This window comes from Tenrec ecaudatus, chromosome 3, assembly GCF_050624435.1.
Source record: "Tenrec ecaudatus isolate mTenEca1 chromosome 3, mTenEca1.hap1, whole genome shotgun sequence".
Lineage (NCBI taxonomy): Eukaryota > Metazoa > Chordata > Mammalia > Afrosoricida > Tenrecidae > Tenrec > Tenrec ecaudatus.
In genome coordinates this window covers 220401307-220426253 of record NC_134532.1, presented here as the reverse complement: position 1 = coordinate 220426253, position 24947 = coordinate 220401307, and the positions used below count along the sequence as shown (strand labels likewise).

At 49.4% G+C, this 24947-nt stretch overlaps 1 protein-coding gene across 3 annotated transcripts in view; it reads left to right on the top strand.

Annotated features, from left to right (window-relative positions):
• TBC1D14 (TBC1 domain family member 14) overlaps positions 1-24947 on the top strand; it is a 62660-nt gene that overhangs the window by 24563 nt on the left and 13150 nt on the right. For all 3 annotated transcript variants that reach the window (XM_075544658.1, XM_075544657.1, XM_075544660.1), the window contains exon 3: positions 11923-12043. In XM_075544658.1, the coding sequence (XP_075400773.1) occupies positions 11923-12043 (121 nt within the window). The remainder of the gene's footprint in view (positions 1-11922; positions 12044-24947) is intronic.

Genomic DNA, 24947 nt, shown 5'->3' with positions numbered 1-24947 from the left:
TGTGACCATTATAGAAACATAATTTGTTTTCACTGGGAGTTCTTACAGCTGTAAAGGTGAGTAGTTCTCATCCCTCCAGCAGCCATGGGAGAAGGAGCTGGCGATATGCTCCTGTCAAAGTCACAGTCCAGAACTCCCTGGGCCAGTCCTGCTCCTCCTGGGAGGGGCTGTTGTGGCATCTCTAGGAGTAAGAAGCAGGTGCGCACTCTCAGAAGCCAAGAGGTATTGGTGAAGAACACAAAGTTTCCCAGAAATTGGAGGGAGAGACGTACTTTTATAGTGAAAATAGAGAGGAGGAGTGTGTGGACGCTGCATGGTTACAGCCCTAGGTGGGTGCACAACCAGCAATTATATTGTCAACTACAGGTGTGTGACATTTAATCTCCACATATTTTGTGAAATAAGACATTAGATGAGTGTGGACACTGTGTGAACACTGTATTTTATACATGAATAAGCGAGAAAGTATGCTGTTTAGGGTCCAGTTTATAGATGCATAAGTTTAAAACATTTAGACATGCCTCTGAAATCCATGGATTGTCGCAGACAAGTTCCTTTAATCATAATCTCCTTAGAGAACCTTAAATAAAAGGGCCTAATTAAAACAGTCTTCAGAGAAGATCTGCTCAGCCAGTTAAATCAAGGGAGGGAGGGAGGTCGATTCTGAGAAGCAGGAGGTGACTGCTTTGGGGGAATCCAAAGGGTAATCATAAGAGTTTCCCAAAGGATACAGGACAATCACAGACTTGGTAGGAAGTCAAGAAAATTGAAAACAGAAAGAAAATGGGAAACTGCGTTTATGAGGAGAAGGCTAGGAACTTTGTGCCAAGGGCTGTTTTCCATCTAGACAATGCACCTGCCCATTGTTCAAGGGCAGCACCGACTGTCTTATGAGCCTTTAACTGAGAAACCTCATCTCATCCGTCCTTTAGCGCTGGTCTTGCCCCTTCAGGCTTCTTGTTGTTCCCTAAGCTCATAGGACATTAAACACACACACACACACACACGTTTGGGCCCCCTGAGGATATCAGATCGGAGCCTTGGTGGCGCAATGGGTATGTGTCGAGCTGTGACCACATGGTCGGCAGTTTGAAACCACCAGCGTGCCTCGGGAGAAAGACGGGATCTCTCCTCCGTGAACAGTCCAGTCCCAGAGGCCCAGAGGGTTGCCGTGAATCAGCGTTGACTCATTGGCACAAGTTTTTTTTTTTGTTTTTTGTTTTTATTTTTCTGTTTTGACATGGTGTCAACTAAAAGTGCACAATTCTTTGGGGGAAATGTTAGAGATATAGAAACACCGCTCTGGAAGTGTATAGTTGGAAGATATTTGTAGGAACAAGAGCTTTACAGTTTGATATTTTCATGTAATAAACATTTCTATGATTTGGTAGCAGGGCTTTTTTAACTTACTGTATATACTGGAGTATAAGCTGACCCAAATATCCCCTGAGGCTCCTAATTGTACCACAAAAACGGCATTAAAAATGTGCTGGAAAACTCGGCATATGCTCAAGTATATACGGTACCTTTGTGGACAGGCAGTTCTTGTACACTGTAGTTTAAGCTCCGTAAAGCCTATTACATTAAAACCCTGTGGGAACCCACCAGACAAAGCCTAAGAGCTGTAGCCCGTGGATACCAGGGACAAGCCGTGCCAGGAGTGCTGCTGGACCAGGCAGGGACATTGGCATTTTCTCTCCTGTCATTACGGAAAGCTACTAGCAAAAGAAGTACAGAGCTTAAACAAACCTCGCTCTGAAGAGAATTGCTGAGGGGGAAAAGAAAGATCACAAATACCAAGCAAAGCCAGTAACAGAAGAGTAGCTACAATGATCAGCAACATACACAAAGTTCAGCAAGAGTCATGGAATCTTGTTCTGTGATCTTGGGATCAACTGTCTACTTTAGAGGTTGCCTGCTCCTGGCCACTGGGGCTTTATGGCTGAATTTCATTCTCTCGAGTTTTATAGTCCATGGGAACAACTTGACCGTATTAAGTTCTGACAAATGAATCCAGGTGTCCAATGCCTTGCAATTATGTTAAGTCAAGTCTCAGAAATCTGATTCTTCTTCATAAAGTCTTCTCTAGCCCCTGAAAGATACTTTTAAAGCATTGGATTAACGATTGATACTACTTTAGTAAAGTTAGGCGAGACTGCTTTCTTACTAGGGCCAGTCCATAGTTAGTAAGAGAGTCTGGAGAACACGCAGCGTTTTCCCTGTGTCAGGCTCGTTCCTCTGGGCCTCTGTGGAAGCTTGGAGGTTGGCCTTGTCGGTCCGTGTCTCTACTTACCAGAAGCGCAGGCATTCAGGCAGCTCTTTCGGCTGCCGTGTCTAACTTCATGTCCAGATCCTCCTTGCTCTGAGTGCTCCAGAGGAGCAGGGACCAGTGGTTGCACTGTAGGTGGCCCTGCCAGCCCGGAGGTCCTCAGACACCACATGAAGAGACAGAACCATATGAAGCCACTTAACTGAAAGGGCCCGCAAAGCTGGCCCTAGGTGTTTGAACTAAGGAAACGCGTCCCATGAGGTATTTATCTTTATTTTTAATGTAACTACCACATTTTATTAAACAAAAAGAGGTATTATCTTTATATTGCTTTTCATGTACCTGAGCAACAGCTGCAGCCACAGAACCTTAGATGGCACATTATCCTCTTAATGCACAAAATTCCTCCTCGGAAGAGCAACAGGAAATCTAATGCCATTCTCTGCAGATTAACAGCTTGAACTTCAAATGCTTCTCTAGTTATGGTCTTTCCACCTTTACCACGTTTTCACAACAGACATTTCTAGTTCAAGAGTCATAATCTCTAGACCTGTTTACAGTCTGCTTAATGTAAGAACCAACTATTTCAGTCACTAATACAAGGAAGCGTCAAGAAACTCATGGAAAGAACACAACTTTCCCCCAGATCCTGGATGCTTCCTCTCCCCAACTACCATGATCCGAATTCTACCTTGCAGGGCTGGATAGGACAGAGGTTGTACACTGGTACATATGAGGGCTGGAGGCACAGGGAATCCAGGGTGGATGATACCTTCAGGACCAAGGGTGTGAGGGGCGATGCTGGGAGAGTGGAGGGTGACTGGGTTGGAAAGGGGGAACTGATTACAAGGATCCACATGTGACCTCCTCCCTGGGAGAGGGATGGCAGAGAAGGGGGGAAGGGAGACTCTGGATAGGGCAAGATATGACAAAATAACGATGTATAAATTATCAAGGGCACATGAGGGAGGGGGGAGCTGGGAGGGAGGGGAAAAAAAAAAGAGGACCTGATGCAAAGGGCTTAAGTGGAGAGCAAAGGCTCTGAGAATGATTGGGGCAGGGAATGTATGGATGTGCTTTATACAATTGATGTATGTGTACGTATGGATTGTGATAAGAGTTGTATGAGTCCCTAATAAAATGTAAAAAAAGAAAAGAGAAAAAAATGATTAGGGCAAAGAATGTACAGATGTGCTTTATACAATTGATGTATGTATATGTATGGACTGTGATAAGAGTTGTATGAGCCACTAATAAATTGTTAAAAAAATTTTTAATTTAATCATTTTATTGGGGCTCTTACAGTTCTTATCAGAATCCATACATACATCTATTGTGTTGAGAACATATGTACATTTGTTGTCATCATCTCCATGAACTTTTTGAAGCCCCCTCTTAGCAATGTACTAATTATAAAATATTCTGTGGTAAGCATATTTATCTCCTGCACCCTGGTAGCATAGTGGTTATGCATTGGCTACGATCTGTAAGGTCAGCAGTTCCAAACTACCACTTGCTCCACAGGAGAAAGATGGGGCTTTCTACTCCCTTCAAGAGGTATAGTCTCCGAAACACACAGGGACAGGCCTATAGGGCAGCTGTGAGTTGGCATTGACTCACTGGCAGTGAGTTTGTTAGGTTTTTTAATTAGTCTATATATTGCTTTTAGGGTTATTTGCTATTGTTTGGTTTCCGTTGTCCTCATATTTCTTGTTTTCCTCTTAATTGGTTATATGTGTGACAGCATAGGAATAGCATAACAAGAACCAAACTAAATCTGCAGATTAAATTAAAACTGTTAATTAGATCATTTAGGACAACAGTGAAAAATGATTTCTTATATTTGAAAAATAGAATATTTAAACACCAGTCATATTTACACGTCAACCTAATAATTGTTCAGTCCACTCTGTCCTAGGTAGTTTATTTCTGTTTTACATAACTCTGGGTCAGCCTTAGTCTGAGAGCTCACCAGCGTCTACACAACAGTTCTGCAAATCTCTATTTAGTACAGTGACCTCCGCTTTTAAAATATCACAGACCTTCTCATAAGTCTAATGTAGTGTATCTTCTTTTTAAAGTTCATTTCATTGGGACCTCTTACAGCTCTTTATAACAATCCGCACATCAGTTGTATCGAGCATATTCGTACAAATGTTGCCATCGTTATTTTCTACACATTTACATTCCATTTGAGCCCTTCTAGTCCTTCTTCTTGTTGAAAGGGTTTGGTCAGGTCTTTTCAGCAAGTCAGCAAAGTAAAAACTTAATTTGCAGATAATGAAATGTAAGGCTGTGATTAACTTTAATGATACTTTGTAAAATTGAAGACATGAGTGGGACCAAATGAGCTTGAGGTATAACAAATAATAATCTCGAGACATAATAACAATGCCATATAGTCAGGACACACCGAGACTATGCCAAGATCATTAAATGGCCTTTGAACTTCTGAGTAGCAGAAAAATAAAAATTTTATGGGAAAATGATGTGATTGCAATAATTATTTCCTTTAGAAAAGTAATAACCAGACTAGTCCCAAGGAACCGGGAGATGCAAGAGTTCCTAAGTGCCCAACTCTTCCAGCACTTCTCTTCATAAAGCTGAAGTAAATCTTTTTTTAGCGTTTTATGAGGGGCTCATACAACATACACACATCAGTTGTGTAAAGCACATCTGTACATTCTTTGCCCTCATCGTTTTCAAGGCATTTGCTCTCCACTTAAGCCTTTGGCATCAGGTCCTCTTTTTTCCCCCTCCCTCCCCGCTCCCCCCTCCCTCATGAGCCCTTGATGATTTATAAATTATTATTTTGTCATATCTTGCCCTGTCCGACGTCTCCCTTTACCCCCTTTTCTGTTGCCTATCCCCCAGGGAGGAGGTCACATGTAGATCCTTGTAATCGGTTCCCTCTTTCCAACCCACTCTCCCTCTACCCTCCCAGTATCGCCACTGACACCTCTGATCGTGAAGGGATCATCTGCCCTGGATTCCCTGTGCCTCCAGCTCCTATCTGCACCAGTGTACATCCTCTGGTCTAGCCAGACTTGCAAGGTAGAATTCGGATAATGATGGGGTGGGGAGGAAGCATTTAGGAACTAGAGGAAAGCTGTATTCTTCATCGGTGCTACATCACACCCTGAGTGACTCATCTCCTCCCCTAGACCCCTCTGCAAGGGGATCTCCAATGGCCAACAAATGGGCTTTGGGTCTCCACTCTGAACTTCCCCCTTCATTCACTATGGTAAGATTTTTTTTATTCTGATGATGTCTTACACCTGATCCCTTTGACACCTTGTGATCGCACAGGTTGGTGTGCTTCTTCCATGTGGGTTTTGTTGCTTCTGAGCTAGATGTAAATCTTATGTGGCTTTCCATGAAGTTTCAAAGTTGTCAGGAGTTTATCATTGGCCACCAAGAAATATAAGTTATTTAACTTATTATATGATATAATAATATCACATTATACAATACATTATTTCACCAGGGATCTTACAGGTAAAATTGTTAGGTGCCATCAAGTTGGTTCCAACTCATAGCAACAGAAGAATAGGTACGTTTGAATGGGGTGCTGGAGAAGAAGACTGGAAGATCACGGACCCATTGGAAGAAGTATTGGAAGAAGTAAGGCCGAGTGCTCCTTCGAGACAAGGATGGCGAGACTTGGTCTTACACACTCTGGAAACCACTCGCTGCTCTGAGCAACCAAGGCCAGGCTTTCTGCTCCCGCAAAATCTTGCAATCTCGGAAAGTCCTTTAGGGTCACTGTCAGTTGACATTGACTTGATGGCAGTGAGTTTGGCTTTTGGATTTTTTGATAGATAATCTTGCCCCCAGGTAGAGTACCTTGGAAAGTAGATTCCCTTCACCTCTCTAGCCAGCACAGAGAGGGCCAGTGTCTCTTCTCAGTGGAGGTCACCATACTGGGGACAGTACGGGGGTAGGGTGGGAGGTTGCCACATTGTCTTGCCCTAGACCAATCTTGGAAACCATTCTATCTAACATAACGTGCACATACCAGTTATAGCCTGTTCCTGCTTCTGTAGTCCTACCTATAACTGTGATGTATTGATCTGCCACCAATCACAAATCTGTGACAGTTCCTTTGCTCCATGTCTATTTGACGGTGAATCCTCAGGTACCACTGTGACCTCATGCTGTTGGCTCCCTCTATCAGGATGGTGGGTATGTGTCCCTTTATGCTTAATCAATGTTCTTTAATTATAGTTGAAGTTGAGGTCTCTTGTACCCTAAAACAGAAGCCAGCTTGAAGCCAAGCTTGTACATTACCATATAACACAAGCCACCCACTTTCTAAATGTATACAGTGATTCCTGTGAGATCAACCCAAACAGTTGAAAAAACAGGTCCTATGTCAGCTCTGCGATTAAAGAGGAATTTTATTCAGACCTCTTGAAAAGGTTGCAAGTTTTGATTCATACCTTTTGCACTGACAAAGAAGAAATTTCAAAACTGCTGGCAATTCTGCGTGTGTCTGAGGGATAAAGTAACATGGGGTAGATCCTTTCTGTGAGAGTTGGACAGATCCTAAAAGGCATTTTAGACAGGTTTGTGGCCCTTTGGTTGGACAGCAAGCGAGCTCGGATCAAGTCTAAGTGGACCAAGTGAAGTAGGCTGGGTGCTGTCTGTGCAGATTTGAGGGCATTTTCTTGCATGGAAGGAAGCCTTTCTTCCTCCCTGGTGTCTTCCATTTACCAGTCCAGGATGGTGTCCCACTGACGCCGAATCTGGCAGCCCATCATTCACTGCATAGAAAGACGAGTTTGTCCAGCTCTAAAGAGCCCATCAGTGACCACTGGCTGTCTAAGCTGTCTGCAATAACAGCGTGTCGGTATTCCGAAACAGGTCTGGGGGACAGTGTGTGTTCGTGTAATGAACTGGTGTGTCTGTAGGTGGCCCTGCTGAATGCCTGGTGTTTCCCCGCTCTGAGACGTGGACATGCACTTCTGAAGAAAAGTCTTTCTGACCCTTCTTTACAGAAAGCAGCTTGAGGCAAGAGCCAGACCAGTTAAACCAGAGGATCAGTAGGGGCTCCGGTTTCCTGGTTTCACCTAGCCGGCAGCCCAAGGCCACACCCGTTAGTCGAACCATTGACACGCGCACCGTCCCAGGAACACAGATGGAGAGGGCTGGAGTCTGCATTCAGAACCTGTGCCCTTGTTTTCCTTTGCCTCCGTTTTCCAGACTTGCCAGCCGAGGTGCTGTTTCTCTGATGAAGCACTCGGCTGCTAATGCAAAGGTGGGCAGTTCAAACCCACCAGCCCCTCTGCAGGAGAGCAATGTAGCCATCGCTTCCATCACAATTACAGCCTTGGAAACCTTGTAGGGCAGCTCACTGCGTCCTGTCTGTAGGGTCAGTGTGCATTGGCAGCAGCTTGGCGTCCAGTGGCTTATCAGTCTTTCGCTCCATGAAGCATGCGCATGCTTTTCTGAACCACTAGGTCAGGACGGAGACTTCCTGTCCCTTTGCCCTTAAACATAGCAGACTGGTTCCCGAGAGCAGACTCTTCTCTTGCACAGCTGCAAGGAGTTGGCTGCAGCCTGCGATCCAGCGTTAGCCCCGCCCATTCTCTGTAGTCTGAAATCACGTGCTGGCAGTGGGTCCTTGGTTCTCTGGTACAGGATACATCCAGACACCTGGTAGTACTTCATTGACAAGTCCTTCAGTCTCATCTAATGTGGAGTCGATTCCAGCCTGACTTTCATAACGCCGCATATTGGAAGGGCGAGAAAAACCAAATCCACCCTGTTACCATAGTGGGTTCCGATTCCTGAAACATGAATGTGCTCTCCATGGTGGTCCCCCACATGGGACAGGAAGGGGCTGCCCGGGGGGGTTCTGGCTGCCATCTCAATGCAAGTGGGCCACCAGGCCTTCTGCAGGGCTGCTGGCAGCAGCAGGTCCCAAGCACTTATACACCCCTTCTTTGCTGATGGCCCTCAACCCCAGGCTTCCCTTCCTCAGTGATATGCAGGCAACATGCCACCAGGTGTGGGCGGCCTGTGGTGCGTCCAGCAGGCGATAACCCATTTGGACACCGGAGTGAGGTGGTGTCTCAAGAAGGAGGTCATCTCTGTTGCCTTTGCAACAGATGTCATTTACGGGAGGCAATTTTAAAAAAATCATTAAAAAATCATTTTATTGGAAGCTCTTATAGATATCATAATATTCTATAGTTCAATCATCAAGCAGTATTGTACAGTTGCTACCACAATCAGTTTTAAGACATTTTCCGCTTTTTTGTTTTAATCATTTTATTGGGGGCTCATATAACTCTTATCACAATCCATCCATCCAGTGTGTAAAGCACATTTGCACATTTGTTGCCATCATTGTTCTCAGTACATTTTCTTTCTGCTTGAACTCCTTGGTATCAGCTCCCTTTGTCCCCTCCTTCCCCCACCACACCCCCCAGGAACCCTTATTCTTTTTTCCCCCTTTTATAATATTTTTTTTTCTTTCAGCATATCTCACAATCCAATATGTCCATTCATATATAATTCTGTTCAATCCCATGATCCCATTGAGTGGGGTTATCAAGTCATCAATGCTATTAGCTCCCCATTCCCCCACCCCTTCTTCCCCGTGCCCTCTGGGAACCATTACTCCTATTACTGTGTCTGAAGGGTTATCTACCCCGGCTTTCATGTACCAAATGATCTTAAATATACAAATGAACATACAGAAATCTTGAATGAGGTAAAACAAATAAAAGCCATATAGTAAGGGGAGGAAATATTAAAGAACTAGAGAATAGTGATGTGGTTCATCAGTGCTCTACTGCACCCTGGATTCAGCATCCCTTCTGTGTGGCCCTTCTGAGAGGGACTGCAATTTTCTTACAGGTGGGTTTGGGGTCTCCACATCCACACCCCTTCACATCGATTTGGATGCTTGTTTTTGAACTGATAACTTTTCCCATCGACACCTCATAATCACACAGACTGGTGTGCTTCTTCCGTGTGGGTTTTGTTGCTTCTGTGCTAGATGGCCGATTGTTTACCTTCAAGCCTTTAAGACCCTGGGTGCTAGATCTTTTAATAGCCGGTCACCATCAGCTTTCTTTACCACATTTGCTTATGTACTTATTTTGTCTTCATTGCTCAATCCTGCCAGGAAGGTGAGTATCATAGAATACCACATTATTAAAACAAACCATTCTTATACTGAGGTAGGATTTAAGTAGAGGCCCAAGGTCCATCTGCTTCCTTGTTGCATATATATATATATATATATATATATATACACATTTATATATTTTTTCTTCTCTCTTTTTTACTCTCCTTCCACTATTATATTTACCCAACGTTTATGTCTCAATAATTTCTCTCAAATACAATTCGATTGAGCAAGCAAGACCAGAAAAGCTATACCAGGCTTCCTCAAACTGCGACCCGTGAGCCACGTGCGGCCCGCCGAGGGCATTTCTCCAGCCCACCAGGTGTCTTTGCCCCATTTTGTTTTTTTTACTTCAAAATAAGATAAGTGTGGTGTGCATAGGAATTTGTTCATAGGTTTTTTTTAAAAAAAACTATAGTCCAGCCCTCCAATGGGTCTGAGGGACAGTGAACTGGCCCTGAGGAGCCCTGAGCTATACCCTTCTTGCCATCAATTTTAGAACACTTACTATTACCCTGTACCCGTCATTGTTGACTTTCTGCTCACCCCCCACCATCCATTCCCATTGCTCCCCAAGAATAACGGTTCTTGGTCCAGTCGCTGTCTCTGTAAGATAAGATTGCCTATTCTGTCTTGTGTAGATACACACACACAAGTCTAGCAGGGGTCCTGACAGAGCAGATGAAATATTCTCTGTTAAATAGAAGAACATGTTATACACCACCAATCTAGTCCCCACTTCTTTGAGAGTTATATATTCCAGATCTGTGGGAGACACTTTTGAATGATGTAAAAGTCATGTTCTTCACCCAAGGCCACCCTTCAGTTTCAGTATGGATTGGTCGGTCCCCAGCTCCACTCTGTCTTTCCATGCTGCCAGGGTCACTGCTGTCAGGAAGATCGTCCACTTCCCGGTGTGTTTCTCCATCTGTTTCCCGCGGGTAAGCTGGCATCGAGTCAGTTGGTACTCAGTGACGGCCAGGCATCCAGAGAGAGGCTGCTCTATTGGGTTCCTGGGGCCGAGGACCTTTGGGGAGCAGAATGTCAGACCTGCCTTCCCTGGTGCTCTGGGTGGGTGTGGACGATCAACCTGGTAATCCAGAGCTTAGGCCCCGACCACAGAGGGCGTCCAGTGAAGTGCAGATGCTGTAACAGACACCCATATGCACGTCCACAGGTTTTCAGGTGCCCCTGGGGGGACAGATGAGCTCACCTGCTAACTGAGGTTAGAGGTTCCCGTCCACTGATAATCTGCTGAACGTCAGCTGCTGGCAGCCCTGTGTGCACATGGTTCTTCCAACACGTGGGAGGCGGGGAGGCAGAGCAGATTCGAGGGCCACTGCCTCGGTCCCACCTTTGTGTCGCTGTGAGCTCCATGCTTCTCTTTCCTTCGCTGCGCTCATTCTTCTCGCTGTCTTGTGACATGACTCCACATCTCACCAGCCCTTTGAACATCTTCTGAGTCTGCAGCCTGCTTTTGCTCCTGCTCCTGTGTGCTCCTCACAGTCTAGCCTCGCTGTCCTTAATTTGTGGTGGTTGTGTTTTGGGGTGTCATCACAGAGCACGTGGGATCACACAAACTGGTCTGTGACTCAGGCTGCCTGCCCTTCCTTCCCACCTCTCACTGCTTGCCCTGTTCTGCCTGCCCCTCCTGAGCATCTCCCCGTTCACATTCCACTGAGCCCCACACACCACTTGGGTTTGCGTCCTTGAGAAAATGACTCGCAAACACTGCTGCTTGGGCCCTCCCACACAGCCAGCCCGGCCCGGCCACGCCCCAGCAGTTCACCTCAGACGCATGCAGTGACCATGGAGCCCCTGCCCTAGGGTGCAGAGTGGAACAGCGCCCCAGCCATTCCTGACACATTAACAGCCTGTCTCTGAGGGCTGCACGAGGGTTTGACCCACGGACCTTTCTGCTGGTGGTTGAGTGCACGGCCATTGGTGCCACCAGGGGTGCTGCCCCTTGTAGAGACCTTGTACGTTAATCTTGTAGCCAACGTAAGGAAACCTGGTGGTGAGTGGGCACGCATTGGGCCATGCTTGATCAGCATGGTCAGCAGTTCAAACCCACCAGCAGCTCCACGGGAGCATGGGGCTTTTTACTCTTGTGAACAGTGACAGCCTCGGAAACCCGTGGGGGGCGCTGTGAGTCAGCACTGACTCTATGGCAGTGAGTTTGGGTTTTCCGTGTAGCCGATGTAAACTAATAAAGAGGCTCAGAAACAAAGCAGCTGTTCCACCCAATGGTGTCTGAGATGTGTTAATTCTCAGCTTCACCCTGTGGTAAACAGGGAAACTGAGTCACGGAGTCACAGCTGGAGCTGGGACTTCCACCCTGGGTGGCTCCCTGCACTGTGACACGGCACTCTCCTTACTCACGGGTGCCTCCTGAGGTGGGACCCTGCAGTTGTAGGAATTTCTGTGTGGCACGGTATAGAGGAGCTGAGCACTGCCCTCCTGTTTCTGTGAATGCCCAGAACTCCCTAACCCTGTTATTTTCTTCCTGTAGGAATTTGCTTGCTAGAAAACAAAATGCAAGACTTGACAAACAAAATGACTTGGGATGGAAGTTATTTGGAAAAGTGCCGCTCCGAGAGAATGCTCAGAAAGAGTCCAGGAAAACCCCACAGGTATATGCCCTGTGCACTCCCAGGGCCTGTGCTGTGCACAGCTGCTGGTCCGGAGGCTGCACACTGCCGTCTCTGCCACTGCTCCTGAGGACCAAGTCCTGTTCGCCGCGTGGGCAGCTCTGCACTGACCTTGCCACCGACACACAAGGCCCCCGGGTGCTGTGGGCTAGGTGCTGGGCTGCCAACCTCCAGGTCAGCGGTTCTAATCTACTGGCCACTCTGCAGGAAAAAGACAAGGCTGACTACTCCCATTCATAGGACACCCTCAGGATGCACGGCGCAGCTCTGCTGGGCCTTGCTGGCTCGCTGAGTTGGAGGTTGACCCCATGGCAGTGGGTTTTGCTTGGGTTCCACTGGCAGAGTGGCTTCATCTTAGGGCACCTGATTGGGGTTTCCCTGGTAGCTGCAAGGTGCCAATTGTGAAGCTTCTGGGCATGCTGTTGACAGGAGACCGGCGCCCTCTCTGACCCTTGAGAGCCCTGGGCCTTGTCCTCCTGGGTGTCTCTGGAGAAGGGAGGGCCCAGTGTGCGGCCCTGGAGTGGCAGTGTGGAGTGCTTTGTGCTGGGAGGGGCAGTGTGGGGTGCTTTGTGCTGGGTGGCTCTGGAATGTGCTGGCAGTCTGCCTTCAGCTTCTGGCCCTGGCTCCCAGCTACATGGGCTTCCTCTTCAGTCCAGTGGACCCAGTGCCTTCACTTCTAGCCCTGCCAGTGGAGGGTGTTTGTCCTGGGCTAGGAGCAGAAGCTTAGTTGGTGCCAGGCCTGGGCTGCAGAGGGGCCAGTGGGCAGATACAGGGGCAGCTATAGCACTGCTGGTGGGATGGGACTGGGGGTTCTGGCTGCTACCACAGACTCCAGCCCAGGACACATAAGGCACTAGCATCGGGCTCATGTTCGGGCTCAGGTCACTGACTCTGGATTTGTACTGCCCCAAACGTGGGCTTGTTGGAAATTACCCTGCTAGACTGTGTGCGTGCGTGCGTGCGTGCGTGCAGCTACACGGCCAGTGTCTCAGGAGTTGGTGGAACCACCTGCTCATGTGTCATCACCCGCCCCCTGGCGCTTACCAGCTGGAGGCACCTTGTCCAACCTCTACTGCTATGGTCCCCTGGGAGTTTCCGAGGTGTAGGATCAGGTTCTTGAATGTGGAGGCGTGTCCTGTGGGCCAGGATGGCTGGGCAGCCGGTCAGGTAACACAATCTCCCAGTGCCGAGGTCCAGTTGGCTTCCACCATCAATAATAGAGAGTGCAATTGTAACTGGCTGCACGATCTGCCCCGTCTGCCTGCTTGCCTGCCTGTGCCTGCCTCTGGCCGTTCCCCCCTTCCTGTAGGAGGCCTGGAGTCAGCCAGGCGCCGTGCTGCCTGCGGTAAACCTTGGGGTGTTCTGGGCCTGAGGGAAGCAGAAGCAGGGTACGGGGGGAAGCACCCCTCCCTCCCTCGATCCATGGGCTGGGCAGTCAGACACTGAGCTGTCTCCCTGTTTGGTGGCCTCTGGGCTGCGTAACTTAGGGCAAGTTCCTTGGCTTTTCTGAGCTTTGTGTAGGTCACCTCTCAAATGTGAGGATAATGGTCCCTCCCATTATCCACTGTGCTGAGTTGGCACAGTGTTGGAGGGCTCAAACTGTGGCCAAGCAGCTGTTGGTGAGGCCAGTGTCCAGTGTCACTCTCCATGTCCTGGAGGAGCCTGTCACAGAGCTGCTGCGCTGGGCGGTGTCCGGCATGGTGTGGCATGCTGCTGCTGCCGGTGCCTTCGAGTTGGTTCCGACTCAGAGACCAGGTGGTCAGCAGAGTAAAGCACCACCTGGTGCTGCTCCGGCATGTCGGAGCCACTGTCCAGCCATCTCCTCGGAAGCCTTCTTCTCTGTCGCTGCCCCTCTACTTTACCAAGCATGATGTACTTCCCCAGGGACGGGTCTCTTCTGACAACATGTCCGAAGTAGTGAGAGAAAGCCTTGCCAGCCTGGCCTCTGAGGAGCATCTGGCTGGACTTCCTCCCAGACAGATGTGGTGGTTCTTGTGTCAGTAGGTGGCACCTTGTATGTTCTTTGCCAGCGCCACACTTCAAATGCACTGATTCGCCTTCAGTCTTGCTCATTCAGTGCCCAGCTCTCACGCCTGTGGGGCACTTGCACACGACCGTGCAAAGGCAGTCAGCTGTGTGGGACATAACAAACTAAGACCGGGAATTGTCAGGCATAACGTGTACAAGAGTCAAGAGGGAGCTGTGCAAACAAAGCAAAGGAATCCTTCAGGGTCAAAGCCAGGGAAGGTGTGTGTCAAGGTGGTGTCCTCTCACTGTATTTATTTCATCTGTACGCTGAGCAAGTAATCAGAGATGCTGGGTTATCCAAAGAAGAATGTGGCAAAAAACAAACAAACAAACAAAGAAGAATGTGGCATCAGGATGGAGGAAGGCTTGTTAATAACAACTTGAGATACGCAGATGACAACCTTTCTTGCTGAAAGTGAGGCGAACTTGAAGCATGTGCTGATGAAGATCAAGGACTGCAGCCTTCAGTGTGAATGACAACTTAGTGTCAGGAAGACCCCAATCCTCACCGCTGAGGTCCACAGTCACTGCCCGTGGATGCAGTAGCCAGGAGATCCAAGGCCACACTGCTTTGGATCATTCTGCTGTACAGGCCTCCTTAGTGTTGAAGAGCAGGGAGGTCACTTTGAGGACAAGGTGACCTGAATGGGCCGTGGCACGTCCTTTGCTTCCTATGCACCTGAGAGTTGGATCATTGAGAATCGCCTTCTGGAATTTCAAGCCTGCTCAGAAAGCTTAAAGGGAAAATCCCAGAAGGCAAATTCAGGACAGCTCAGAGTACAATTCCTTCTGCTCAGCCAGGCCCCTTGAGAAGGCTGGGCCACTCAGAAAGGTTCAAAGTGCAGAAGAGATGGCTCTGGCTGATCGGAGCCAACAAAATCTGAAAATAACATGAAAACGTGTTATCTTCTACCCCACAAAACTACCTCTAACAAACCCCCATGCTCCTCGCCCTTCCTCAGTCTCTGGGACTCGGGTTCAGGGCAGGTGCTGCCCACGCAAGTGCTTTTCCAGGACCTGCTTCCAGGTCCTCAGAAGACAAGCGTGGAGACCAGCTTCTGGGAGGGAGGGAGGTGGTGGGGGCAGCTGTGGAAGAACAGAATTCAGTGTACCACTGGCTTGGGGTGGAGTTAGCATGCCCCTCGGCTCCACCCAGCCTGGCAACAGGCGTTTGCCCACTAGCCGCCTGCTCTCAGGGGCTTCTCAGTCCCTTGCACCCTTGCACCCCTGCACAAGCAGGCCCAGCAGAGGCGGCAGGGCCTGGCAAAGGGGCAGAGCTCACAGGCAGGGGCATGCCACAGGAGCATCGTTGCTGGCTCAGTCTGCTCCCTCCTTCCCACATCTGCCTCAGACATGGACATGGACACAACCCTGGGCCCAGAAAGCTGCCCAGGGGAGACCCAGGGAGCCAGAAAGTTCATTAAGGCAGAGTTAGCCCTTAATGAAGTTTTGTGGTTTCAGGGAGGAGCCCTGGTGGCCCAGGGGTTAAGCACATGGCTGCCATCTGAAAAGGCAGTAGTTCTAATCCAGCTGCTCTGAGAGAGGAAGATGGGCCTTTGGTATCTATTGGGGCTGACAGCGTAGGCCTCCAGCAGGGGAGTTCGCTCTCAGAATTGACTCTGTTGCAATGAGCTGTGTCGTTGGTTCATTGGCTCTGACCCTACACAGCATACTGACTACTTTGTCCCTCTCTGAATTTTGGATTGGAAGACCCCACACAAGCCTTGCACAGGTCTGGAAAGTACTTATCGCCCAGGCTTTGAAAGCTGACTCCAGGACCATGCCTTACAGAGAACTTGTGTGAACTTGTGGTTGGAACCCACCCAGATCAATTAGTTACTACGACCAAGAAGTCAACATTCTCCACAGACTGTAGCTCAGACCCAGAGACATACACAGTCTTCAGCTATCTAGCATGCAGTTCAAAATCATTTGGTATCTGAAGGACCAGGAAAATCTTAATGTGCATGTGAAAATACAGTCAACAGACGGCAAAGCTGGTCCGACACAAATGTAGGACTCATCCGACAGCCCGAAGGCATCCGAGTGCTCCAGCAAATAAGGGCCCGCCACTGTGGGCTGGAGAGTGCCAGCAAAGGAACCAGGACCTCGGGAACCACACAGAAGTTTTAGAACTGACAGGAGGTGATGGAAGGTAATAAAATCTGTTTAGACTCAATAGCAGAATGAAGAGAGTCAGTGAGCTTGAAGATAGGTTCATATAAGAGGAAAAATATTTTTTACAGAGAGCATGTGGGCAGTGTTAGGCCTAATATGTATGATTACAGTCCCAGGACAAGAGAAGAAAGAGCCCGATGCAGAAAAAGCACCAGAGCATCTAGGGCACGCACCGAGAGCCTCCGTTCCCAGATGTAGCGTAACCAAACTGGTAGAAATAGCAACAACTTATTTTTAAAGCAGCCGGATAAGTGCAATGAATTACTTACTGGGAAACGGCGATTCGAATGACTGCGAATTTCTTATCAGAAACCACAGAGGTCAGGGGAACTGGAGGGACATTTGTAAAGTGCTGGAAGAAAAGAATTGTTAACCCAGAATTCTGTGTGCGGCAAGAATAACCTCAGGGATGAAGATGAAATAAAGGCAAAGCAGCACGAGGAGAGTTGGGCAGACCTGCAGACCCACCGTTAGAGGAAGTTCGTCTTCGAGACATCTCACGGACCAGAAACACAGACATCGGGCTGGAGGTGAAGGGAAACAGACCACACCTGGCTCCTGGTTGTGTTCTCCAGAATATGTTTAGCTAGAAACTAAAGTGTTTGTGTTTGAAGTTTTCTATGTATGTGGACACAGTATCTAAACCACTTACACTATGAAGACAGGGTGGTGAAGTTTCTGTATTCCACTTGGAGTGGTAAAATAGGGTTTCTAAGTAGATTGTGGGCAATGAATATGTATATTCTGATCCTAGATCAATCATGAAACTACACAGAAAGATATTCAAAAGCTTACTGGAAACAAAAGGTGTATGAATTGTTGAATGTAACACTGATCATTGTAAACCCTCACCCAATTCACAACAAAAAGGAGAAAATGAATATTAAAACACAATAATCAAATGAAAAAGCGTAAAGAACAAAAGAAGTTAGAATAGGGAAAGGAAACAATAAAATGATAGGCACAAATATGAACCTATTTATGTTAAACATAGATTCTGAACACATTAATTATAAGACAGGTTTTCAAGAAGGATTTCAGAAAATAGCAAGTATATTCCATCTAAGGAGCCTTGTGGCGTAATGGTTATGTGTTGGGCTGCTAACCACCAGGTCAGCAGTTCAAAACCGCCAGCTGCTCCGAGGGAGAATGATGAGGCTTTCAACCCCTGGGAAGAGTTAGTCTCAGAAACCCACAGGGTCTCTGTGAGTTGGCAGTGAGTTCTGACTTGAGCATGCTATCTACAAGACACTCACTTCAAATACAGTGACTAGGCTCAGGCTAGACAGAAGAGATGCAAAACATATCTACCATAAAAGCACTAAGCCAAATTAAGATGGAGTGGGGATATTACTATTGGAGAACAGAGACTCAGGAGCAAAGAAATGACCGGGGATAGAATGGAACATTCTTTAACAAAGAGGTCAGTTCACCCAGAAACCACAGTGCGCCAGAGTGCACATGTGCCTGACACGAGTTGTCCAGCACCCGGAGTAGAAGCAGACAAGAGGAAAGAAGGAGCCGGGCAGTCAGAGCTGGACATGTCAGCACGCCTCTCCCAGGAGCCAGTACAATTGTAGACAGATGGCGAACGGGAGCTTTTTGACAGAAGACTGCACGGTCCCAGTAGTCACCAAGATCAAGCATAACCTGGCCTATAAAGGAAACTTGTTTTTGTTTCCTATGTTTTTACAGAAAGCAGACAGATTTTTTACTTGGAAAGAAAAGCACCTGATGCAGTGGTGGGGACTCACAATGATTGTCGGAAACAAGCTTTTTATAAGAATTAGCATGACAGAAGGTTCTCTGACCACCATGGGGTTTGTTGGGGTCACTGTTGTTAGGTACCATGCTGCAAAGTGACCCCTATGCAACGGGGTGAAAGGAGGCCTGGCCCTGTCATCCTCACAGTGGTTGTATGCGATCCTATTGTTGCAGCTGTAATGTCAGTCTCTGAAAGCCAACCTCTTTTTCACTGCCTCGATACTTTACCAAGCGTGGCGTCCTTCTCCAGGGACTGGTCTCTCCTGATAACATGTCCAAAGTACGTGAGATGAAGTCTTACCAGCCTCACTTCTAAGGAGCACTCTGCCGTACTTCGTCCAAGACAAGACTGGTTTGGTTTGTGCCCAAACCAAACTTACTGCCATCGGTTGACTCCGACACTCAGTGACCTTATAGAACAGTGCTTCTCAACCTATAGGTCACAGCCCCTTTGAGGTTAAACGACCTTTTCACAGGGGTCACCCAATTCATAACAGTAGCAAAATTATAGTTATGAAGTAGCAACAAAAATAACTTTAAGTTTGGGGTCACCCCAACATGAGGAACTATATGAAAGGGTCACGCATGGCATGAGGAAGGTTGAGAACTGTTGCTCTAGAGCAGAGGTACTCAAACTTTTTAAACCGGGGGTCAGTTCACTGACCCTCAGACCCGTTGGAGGGCCAGTCTATAGTTTAAAAAAACAACTACAAACAAATTCCTATGCACACTGCACATACCTTATTTTGAAGTAAAAAACAAAACGGAGCAAAAACACCTGGCGGGCTGTATAAATGTCCTCGGCGGGCCATGGTTTGAGGACCCCTGCATGTCTAATGGGGCCAGATAGGCTCCCCCTCACCCATGGAGCAGTGATGAGGTATGAACTGCGCACCTGGTGGTCCCCAGCCCAATACACTACCAGGGTTCCTCTCTGCTGGTGGCGCAGCACCACAGCTCCCAGTCCAAGTGATCAGTTTTGTTCCAGTTTCACATGAGTACGAGGTGGTTGAAGGTGCAGTAGGATCAATGTATTCTCTAGAAATCTAGAAAGCAATGATGACACCAGAGTATCTCCCCAAATTTGACAATTGAGCAGCAAATTTCTAAATAACCCATGGACCATTGGGGAAGTTACAGGAGGAATCAGAAACTATTTCCAACTGAACAAAAATATGTTTGGGGGTACAAAGGAGACGACCTGAGGTTGGGTGTCCCAATGATTGCCAACTTGGGACAATCATGTATTTGCTACTTTCATAATTCTCTTTGCTTTTTGCTTCATGTCTTAGTTCTGCAGACTAGTAGTTTTGCTTTAGTGAGTGGGTATTATTGAAATTGTTCACTGTGTCCAACCTTTGTTGTTTTCTTAAAAGTGTTGCTGTTTAAAATTTGTTAAATTGTGTAAGTGAACCTTCTCATACATTTCAGGCTTTCGTGTATACATACGTATATTTTCCAATCATATTTTAAATCTATACTATGAACTAGATCACTAATATTATCATTTCTATAATTACCAAGTATCCCATGGAGGTTACTTGTATTATTTCTCAAGAAGCTGATACGCTACTGCTACTTCAGAAGTGGGCTGGAGACATCACCTAGACATATGAATGGATTTTGAGCACACACTAAGTTAAAATCCCTAATTCTTACGATGTAGCCCTGTTTAAGACTTACCCTCATGAAGTGTTCACTGAAGATAAGGGTGCTGTATTATAGCAAAATATGCTAAAGACTCAGGTGGTACCTCGCTCTCAGATAGTGTCTGAGGTCTTCAAAAGATTTATCTTAACACAAGTATCCATCTAAGTGAGGTGTCAGTTAAATCCGCCGAGAAGCACACCTCCTGCATGATCAAAGAATTGTTCATTTAAAAAAAAAAATCCACCATCAGAAGAGGGGATTGTATTAGAATTTAAATTCTGAGCACCAGGTTTACAAAAAGCTATAGGAGACAGTCAACGCTGAAAATCCACTCGCCGAGTCCCCAGATGGATTAAGCCTCCACTGAGTTCCTTCTGACCATCAAGCAGGAATGCACACAGTGTGGCCTTAAGCAGAGTGCATTAGACAGTAGCGGACTGCTGCTGTCCCCTTAGTCAGCCCTGGGTTGCTCCATGTGGAAATGGACTAGATGGCAGAGAGGGCTTGTGTCTCTCTTGCCTGGCTATGTCCTGGATGGAGACTACCACACTGAGGTCAGATTATCATGAGACCAATCTTGTACACTCTTCTCTGCTGTAATGTGTATGTCCCAGTCATAGCTCTGGTTCCATTTCTATAGTCTCGCCAGTCATGCTCCTGTGACAGTCTCTGCCTTCCTGTGCCCTCTGTTAGCCTCTTTCCTGTGACTGCTCGATGTCATGACGACGACTCCTACTAGACTTCCTTGTCCGGATGGTGCGTCTTTATCTTTGTCTTGTCTTTTCCGGTTTAAAAACCAATAAATTGTCTCCGTACGTTATATTTGAGATTTGGGGACTCCTTTGTGTCCTAAACAAGTAAATTAAAATTTGTGGGATCGCTAAAGCAGAACTTAGTGTGAAACTCATAGCCTTAAAATGCTTAAATTAGAAAAGAAGCAAGGGCCCAGATTTCCAGTGCAGTTTTCTACCTTCAAGACCTGCATGCATTTGGCAGCTGGGACCTCAGAGGGGGTTTGCTCAGGCCAGGCGTGCTACGGGGAGCATCTGTGCCCCTCCGTGTTGCCATAATAACAAACTACTCAGATTTCTTCTCAACGGGCTGCCGGTCAGATGCCCCAAATTGGTCTTTTGGGATAAAACTAGGGTGTTGGGGCGCAGGCTCCTTATGGAGCCTCTAGGGGCGGGCAGACTGGGGTGTGGCTGTCCCATTCTCTGGTCGACTCTGCCACCCTCCTGTGAGGACACTGGAGGCAGGCTGCACCAGGCCCGTAGGTCACCACACATCTGCAAGTTGACTGGGGACTGCCATCAGAAGACAAATACCCCAGCCATCCCAGGGAATTAGAGAACCCTGGGCAGCCCCTTCAGAATACTGCTCTCCCCCTGTCTATTGCCAGTTGCCCACTTTGGGATAGTTCTTCCCTACTTCTGCCAGTCCGGGTGGCACAGTGGGTTATGAATTGGGCTCTAACCGCAATATCAACCGTGTGAAACCAGTAGCCAACCAGCTCCAAGGGAGGAAGAGGATGAGACTTTCTGCCCCACAGAGTTGCAGCCTCAGAAGTCCACAGGGGCAGTCCGACCCTGTCCTGTAGAGTTGCTGAGTTGTGAGTTGTTTTTGTTTTAATCCTCTGATGGATGTCAGAAACTCACCTGTGGTCGGTGTTCCTGGAGGGTTAGTGAATTTGCATCCCAAGGCCCAGTGACTGTTGAATATTTTTACTACCTGTTAGCAGAGATCCACCCCCATCTCACGCTAGTTTGTTTTCTACCTCTAGTTATTTGCCTTTTTAACAGGTTTCCTATAAATAGTTGTGCACATTGAACTCTGTGCCTGGTGCCTTTGACTCCTCGTGGTCAATCAGTGTCTCTTCAGCTGTCCCCTTGCTGCCCACATTCTAACAGCGGCCTCCCAAGTATGTGCGCGGGGGGGGGGGGGGTGCACCTTTCACAGCGTCGTTTTTCCTGAGCAGTGTGTGTACCACAGTTTCTCCATTCTCCCACCTGTGGCATAAGGCTGTTTCCATGTTGTGGTGTGACATGGCTCTCCATCACATGGGTCTATTCTTTAGGGTGAGGACCAGACCACTTAGCTGGGTCCTGGGCTACTTCTATCCCCACCCCCACCCCTGCCGCTGTCCAAGCAGCAGATGGATCTCTCTGGGATTCTGGGTGAAGACGCTTGGGTTGTTGGTGGTTTCCCAGAAAAGCAGCTGGCAGGCTTGGTGCACACAGCCTGGCCCGACACCCCTTCCCCAGAAACCACCAATCTGGTTCCTTTCAGCAGAGGTCCCTGTGGGGACCCTGAGGTGATATTCTATTTATAGTTAACCTACTGGCCATAGGAGAATGCAGAAACATCAGTAAGGGTGGAGAAAGGCAGAGGAGTGGGGAGGGGTGCTTGAAACGGAGAGGCCTCCTCTGAACTGGAGGTCGCTTTGAGAGGGGTGGGCTCCATGGCGAGCAGCCCCAGTCCTACCTGACTCCTTTGAGAAGTCCTCAGTTTCCAGTCGGAGTCAGTTTCATGGCAGTGAGTTTAAGGAGCTGTGGCTGTGCCATGGGTTACAAATCAGGCTGCTAACCACAAGGTCTGAAGTTCAAACCCTCCCGCCTTGCCGCGGGAGCAAGACCAGGCCCGCCACTCCTATACAGAGTTTGCTCTGCCCTATAGGGCCTCTGTGCGTTTGGGCATCCAATGGCAGCAAATTAGCATTATAGTTCCCAGTTTCTTCTTCATCTAGGAGGCCTGGGGGCGCTGGCTGCTAATGTTAAAATGGGTGGTTCAAACCCACCAGCCACTGCCCTGGAAAAAGAGAAGGCTTTCCAAGCAGACACCCCACACCCATGTCTGCTCCCCAGCCTGCCCCCCGGAGCACAGGCTCCCAAACGACCTTGGCCTTACTGTCCTTTTCAGAAACAGGCTTTCCTCCGGGCAATTAAGAAAGTGTCATGCTATGATCCTTCGTCTGTCTGCCGTGGCAGCCCCCAGAGTTGGGTGCCGCCCACTTCAGGAAGCACTGTCCAGTGGTTGCTGTGAGTCACATCGACCCAGTGGCCAATGTTTGTTTTACTTCATAAAACCCAACCTCGCCGCAGGTCACCCTGCGCCCCACGCAGTCTGCCCTTGGGGCGCAGGGGGCTCCAGTTCTGTGCAGCTTCCACCCGGGCGCCAGGGTCGAGGCCGGGGCAGCGGGCGCGGGGCGCTCAGCCTGTTACCTGTGAAGACTGTCTGCTGGGTGGGGGACCAAAGGAGACACTCGGGGAGCCGGGGTCTCCCTGCCCAGGCTGGGGTCCTGGCGAGCCAGGCCTGAGCAGCAGAGGCAGAGCGAACCGATCGCTGCGCATCGGCTGTGTCTGCGCACGATTAAGCGGCCTGGCCCCTCCCCGCCGCAGCTGCCGGCGGAACGTCGGTGGACATCCAGGTCCGGGTCCCACGGCGGGTCGCTTGGTCTGTCCCTCGCCGGTCAGCCCAGCGGGCGGCGCAGGACGGGGGCGGGGTCGTCCGGGAGGCATGGCGCCGCGGACCGCGCGACCCTGAGCCCCGCGCGTTCATGGTGAGTCGGTCCGTGGCCCGCCGCCGCCCGGGGCCTGGGAGCAAGGGGGTGTGCGCGCGTGTATCTGTGTGTGCGCGCGTGTACGTGTGTGGAGGCGGCTCAGCCTTCCCGCCCACATTGTCTCCTGGGCTCGGTGCCAGCTTCAGCCGCATTCCCACCCCCATCACCAGTGCCCCGGGAACTCTGCCTGCAGGCGACCCTGTTCCCTGGGCCTCCAGGCTGGGGTCAGCTGCAAGAGTGACCTGCTGGGGTTGCCCGAGCGGTCTGGTCGCCAGTGACTTAGGGTTGCTGCAGAAGGACCCCAGTGGGGAGTGAGAGAGACTTGGTAGGCATTCCAGAGGATTCCCCCTACCCCACCGGCCCTCAGCCCTCTGCCCAGTCAGGGACTCAAGCTGCTACTCTGTACTTGGGCCCCTTCACCACTGGGCACCTGATGCAGCTGGGCATCCTCTGCCTGTGGTGCTCACGTGACCCAGGAAACAAGCCTGGGGTTGGGGAGGTGCCCAAGGTCACATTGCTCTTATGAGGGTGGGGGAGGGCCAGGGCCAGATTCAGCCCAGCACCCCACATGCCCCACTATGCCTGCATTCTCCACCCCCAGCCCTCCATCACCCCATGAGTCACCCACAAGCCTGCCCTCCCATCCCTTCACACATTCCTTCTGGGCCAGCCTGGCTAACATTCTCCACACCTGCCCCCCCCCCCACATCACATACCTCTCCCATCCTCCCACCCCTCCCCAATGCACCCACTGTGGCCCCCATCATGATCCTACCCCATCTGGCTCCCCAGACCGATGCAGATGCAGGTGCTCTGGTCCAGGCCTCGAGCCTGCTTGCTGAGTTGGTGCCACGGGATGGCATGTCTGTAGTGCACCTGCACAGCCCGGAGACCTGCCCTCAGTGATCTGTCACAGGACAGGATGAAGGCAGGACTAGTTCAGCCGCTCCTCTTCCCTTAAAGTTTCCCTGGAAGCCCACTCCTGCCGACTTCTGGGAGCCACTGACTGACGCCTTCCCCTTGTCCCGCACCAGCCAGATTCCCCTCCGTGGAGCCACGTCAGCTCCGCTCCCCATGCAGCCTGCCCCCATCTCCCAGCTTGTTGCAGGCTCCAACTCATTAGACCCCAGATCCACAGTCATGACATGGGCATGGTCTCACCCCAAAAGCACATCCACCATCCCAGTGACCCGCTCCCACCACCCCAGAGAGGAACCCTCACTTTCCTAGTGGGCCCTGCCACTGCCTGGTCCACCTGTCCACTGCAGGTTGTGCAAGGGAGGGACACTGGCCTTGTCTGGCTCCAGTAGTTGGACCCCCCCCAATCCAGTGCCCATGTGTAACCAGGTGTGAAACCGAGACCAGCGGCCCCTGCATCTGTAGCTCCCACCGTTTCTAGGGTCCTGGTGCCACACTTCCTCAAAGCGGCCACAGAACCTGGAGGGAGTCGGGGTTGGGACGGCTCTGTGATGAGTACAGTGGTGGATGGATGGTGTGGTGGGGGGCATTGCAAGCCTGGGCCCCACAGAGAAGAAATGGGGGGTTGGTGCGACCGTGCCCACTAACAGAGGCTCAGAGTGGGGGTCCCCCCATAGTTCTCCAGTAGTCGTCACATAGCACAGCCAAGGAGGTGGAGCACCAGGTCAGCTCTGCTCCGCTGTAATGGGCGGGCCTGGGTTTCAGGGTCCTGAGCTTGGAGGGTGCCCTGGG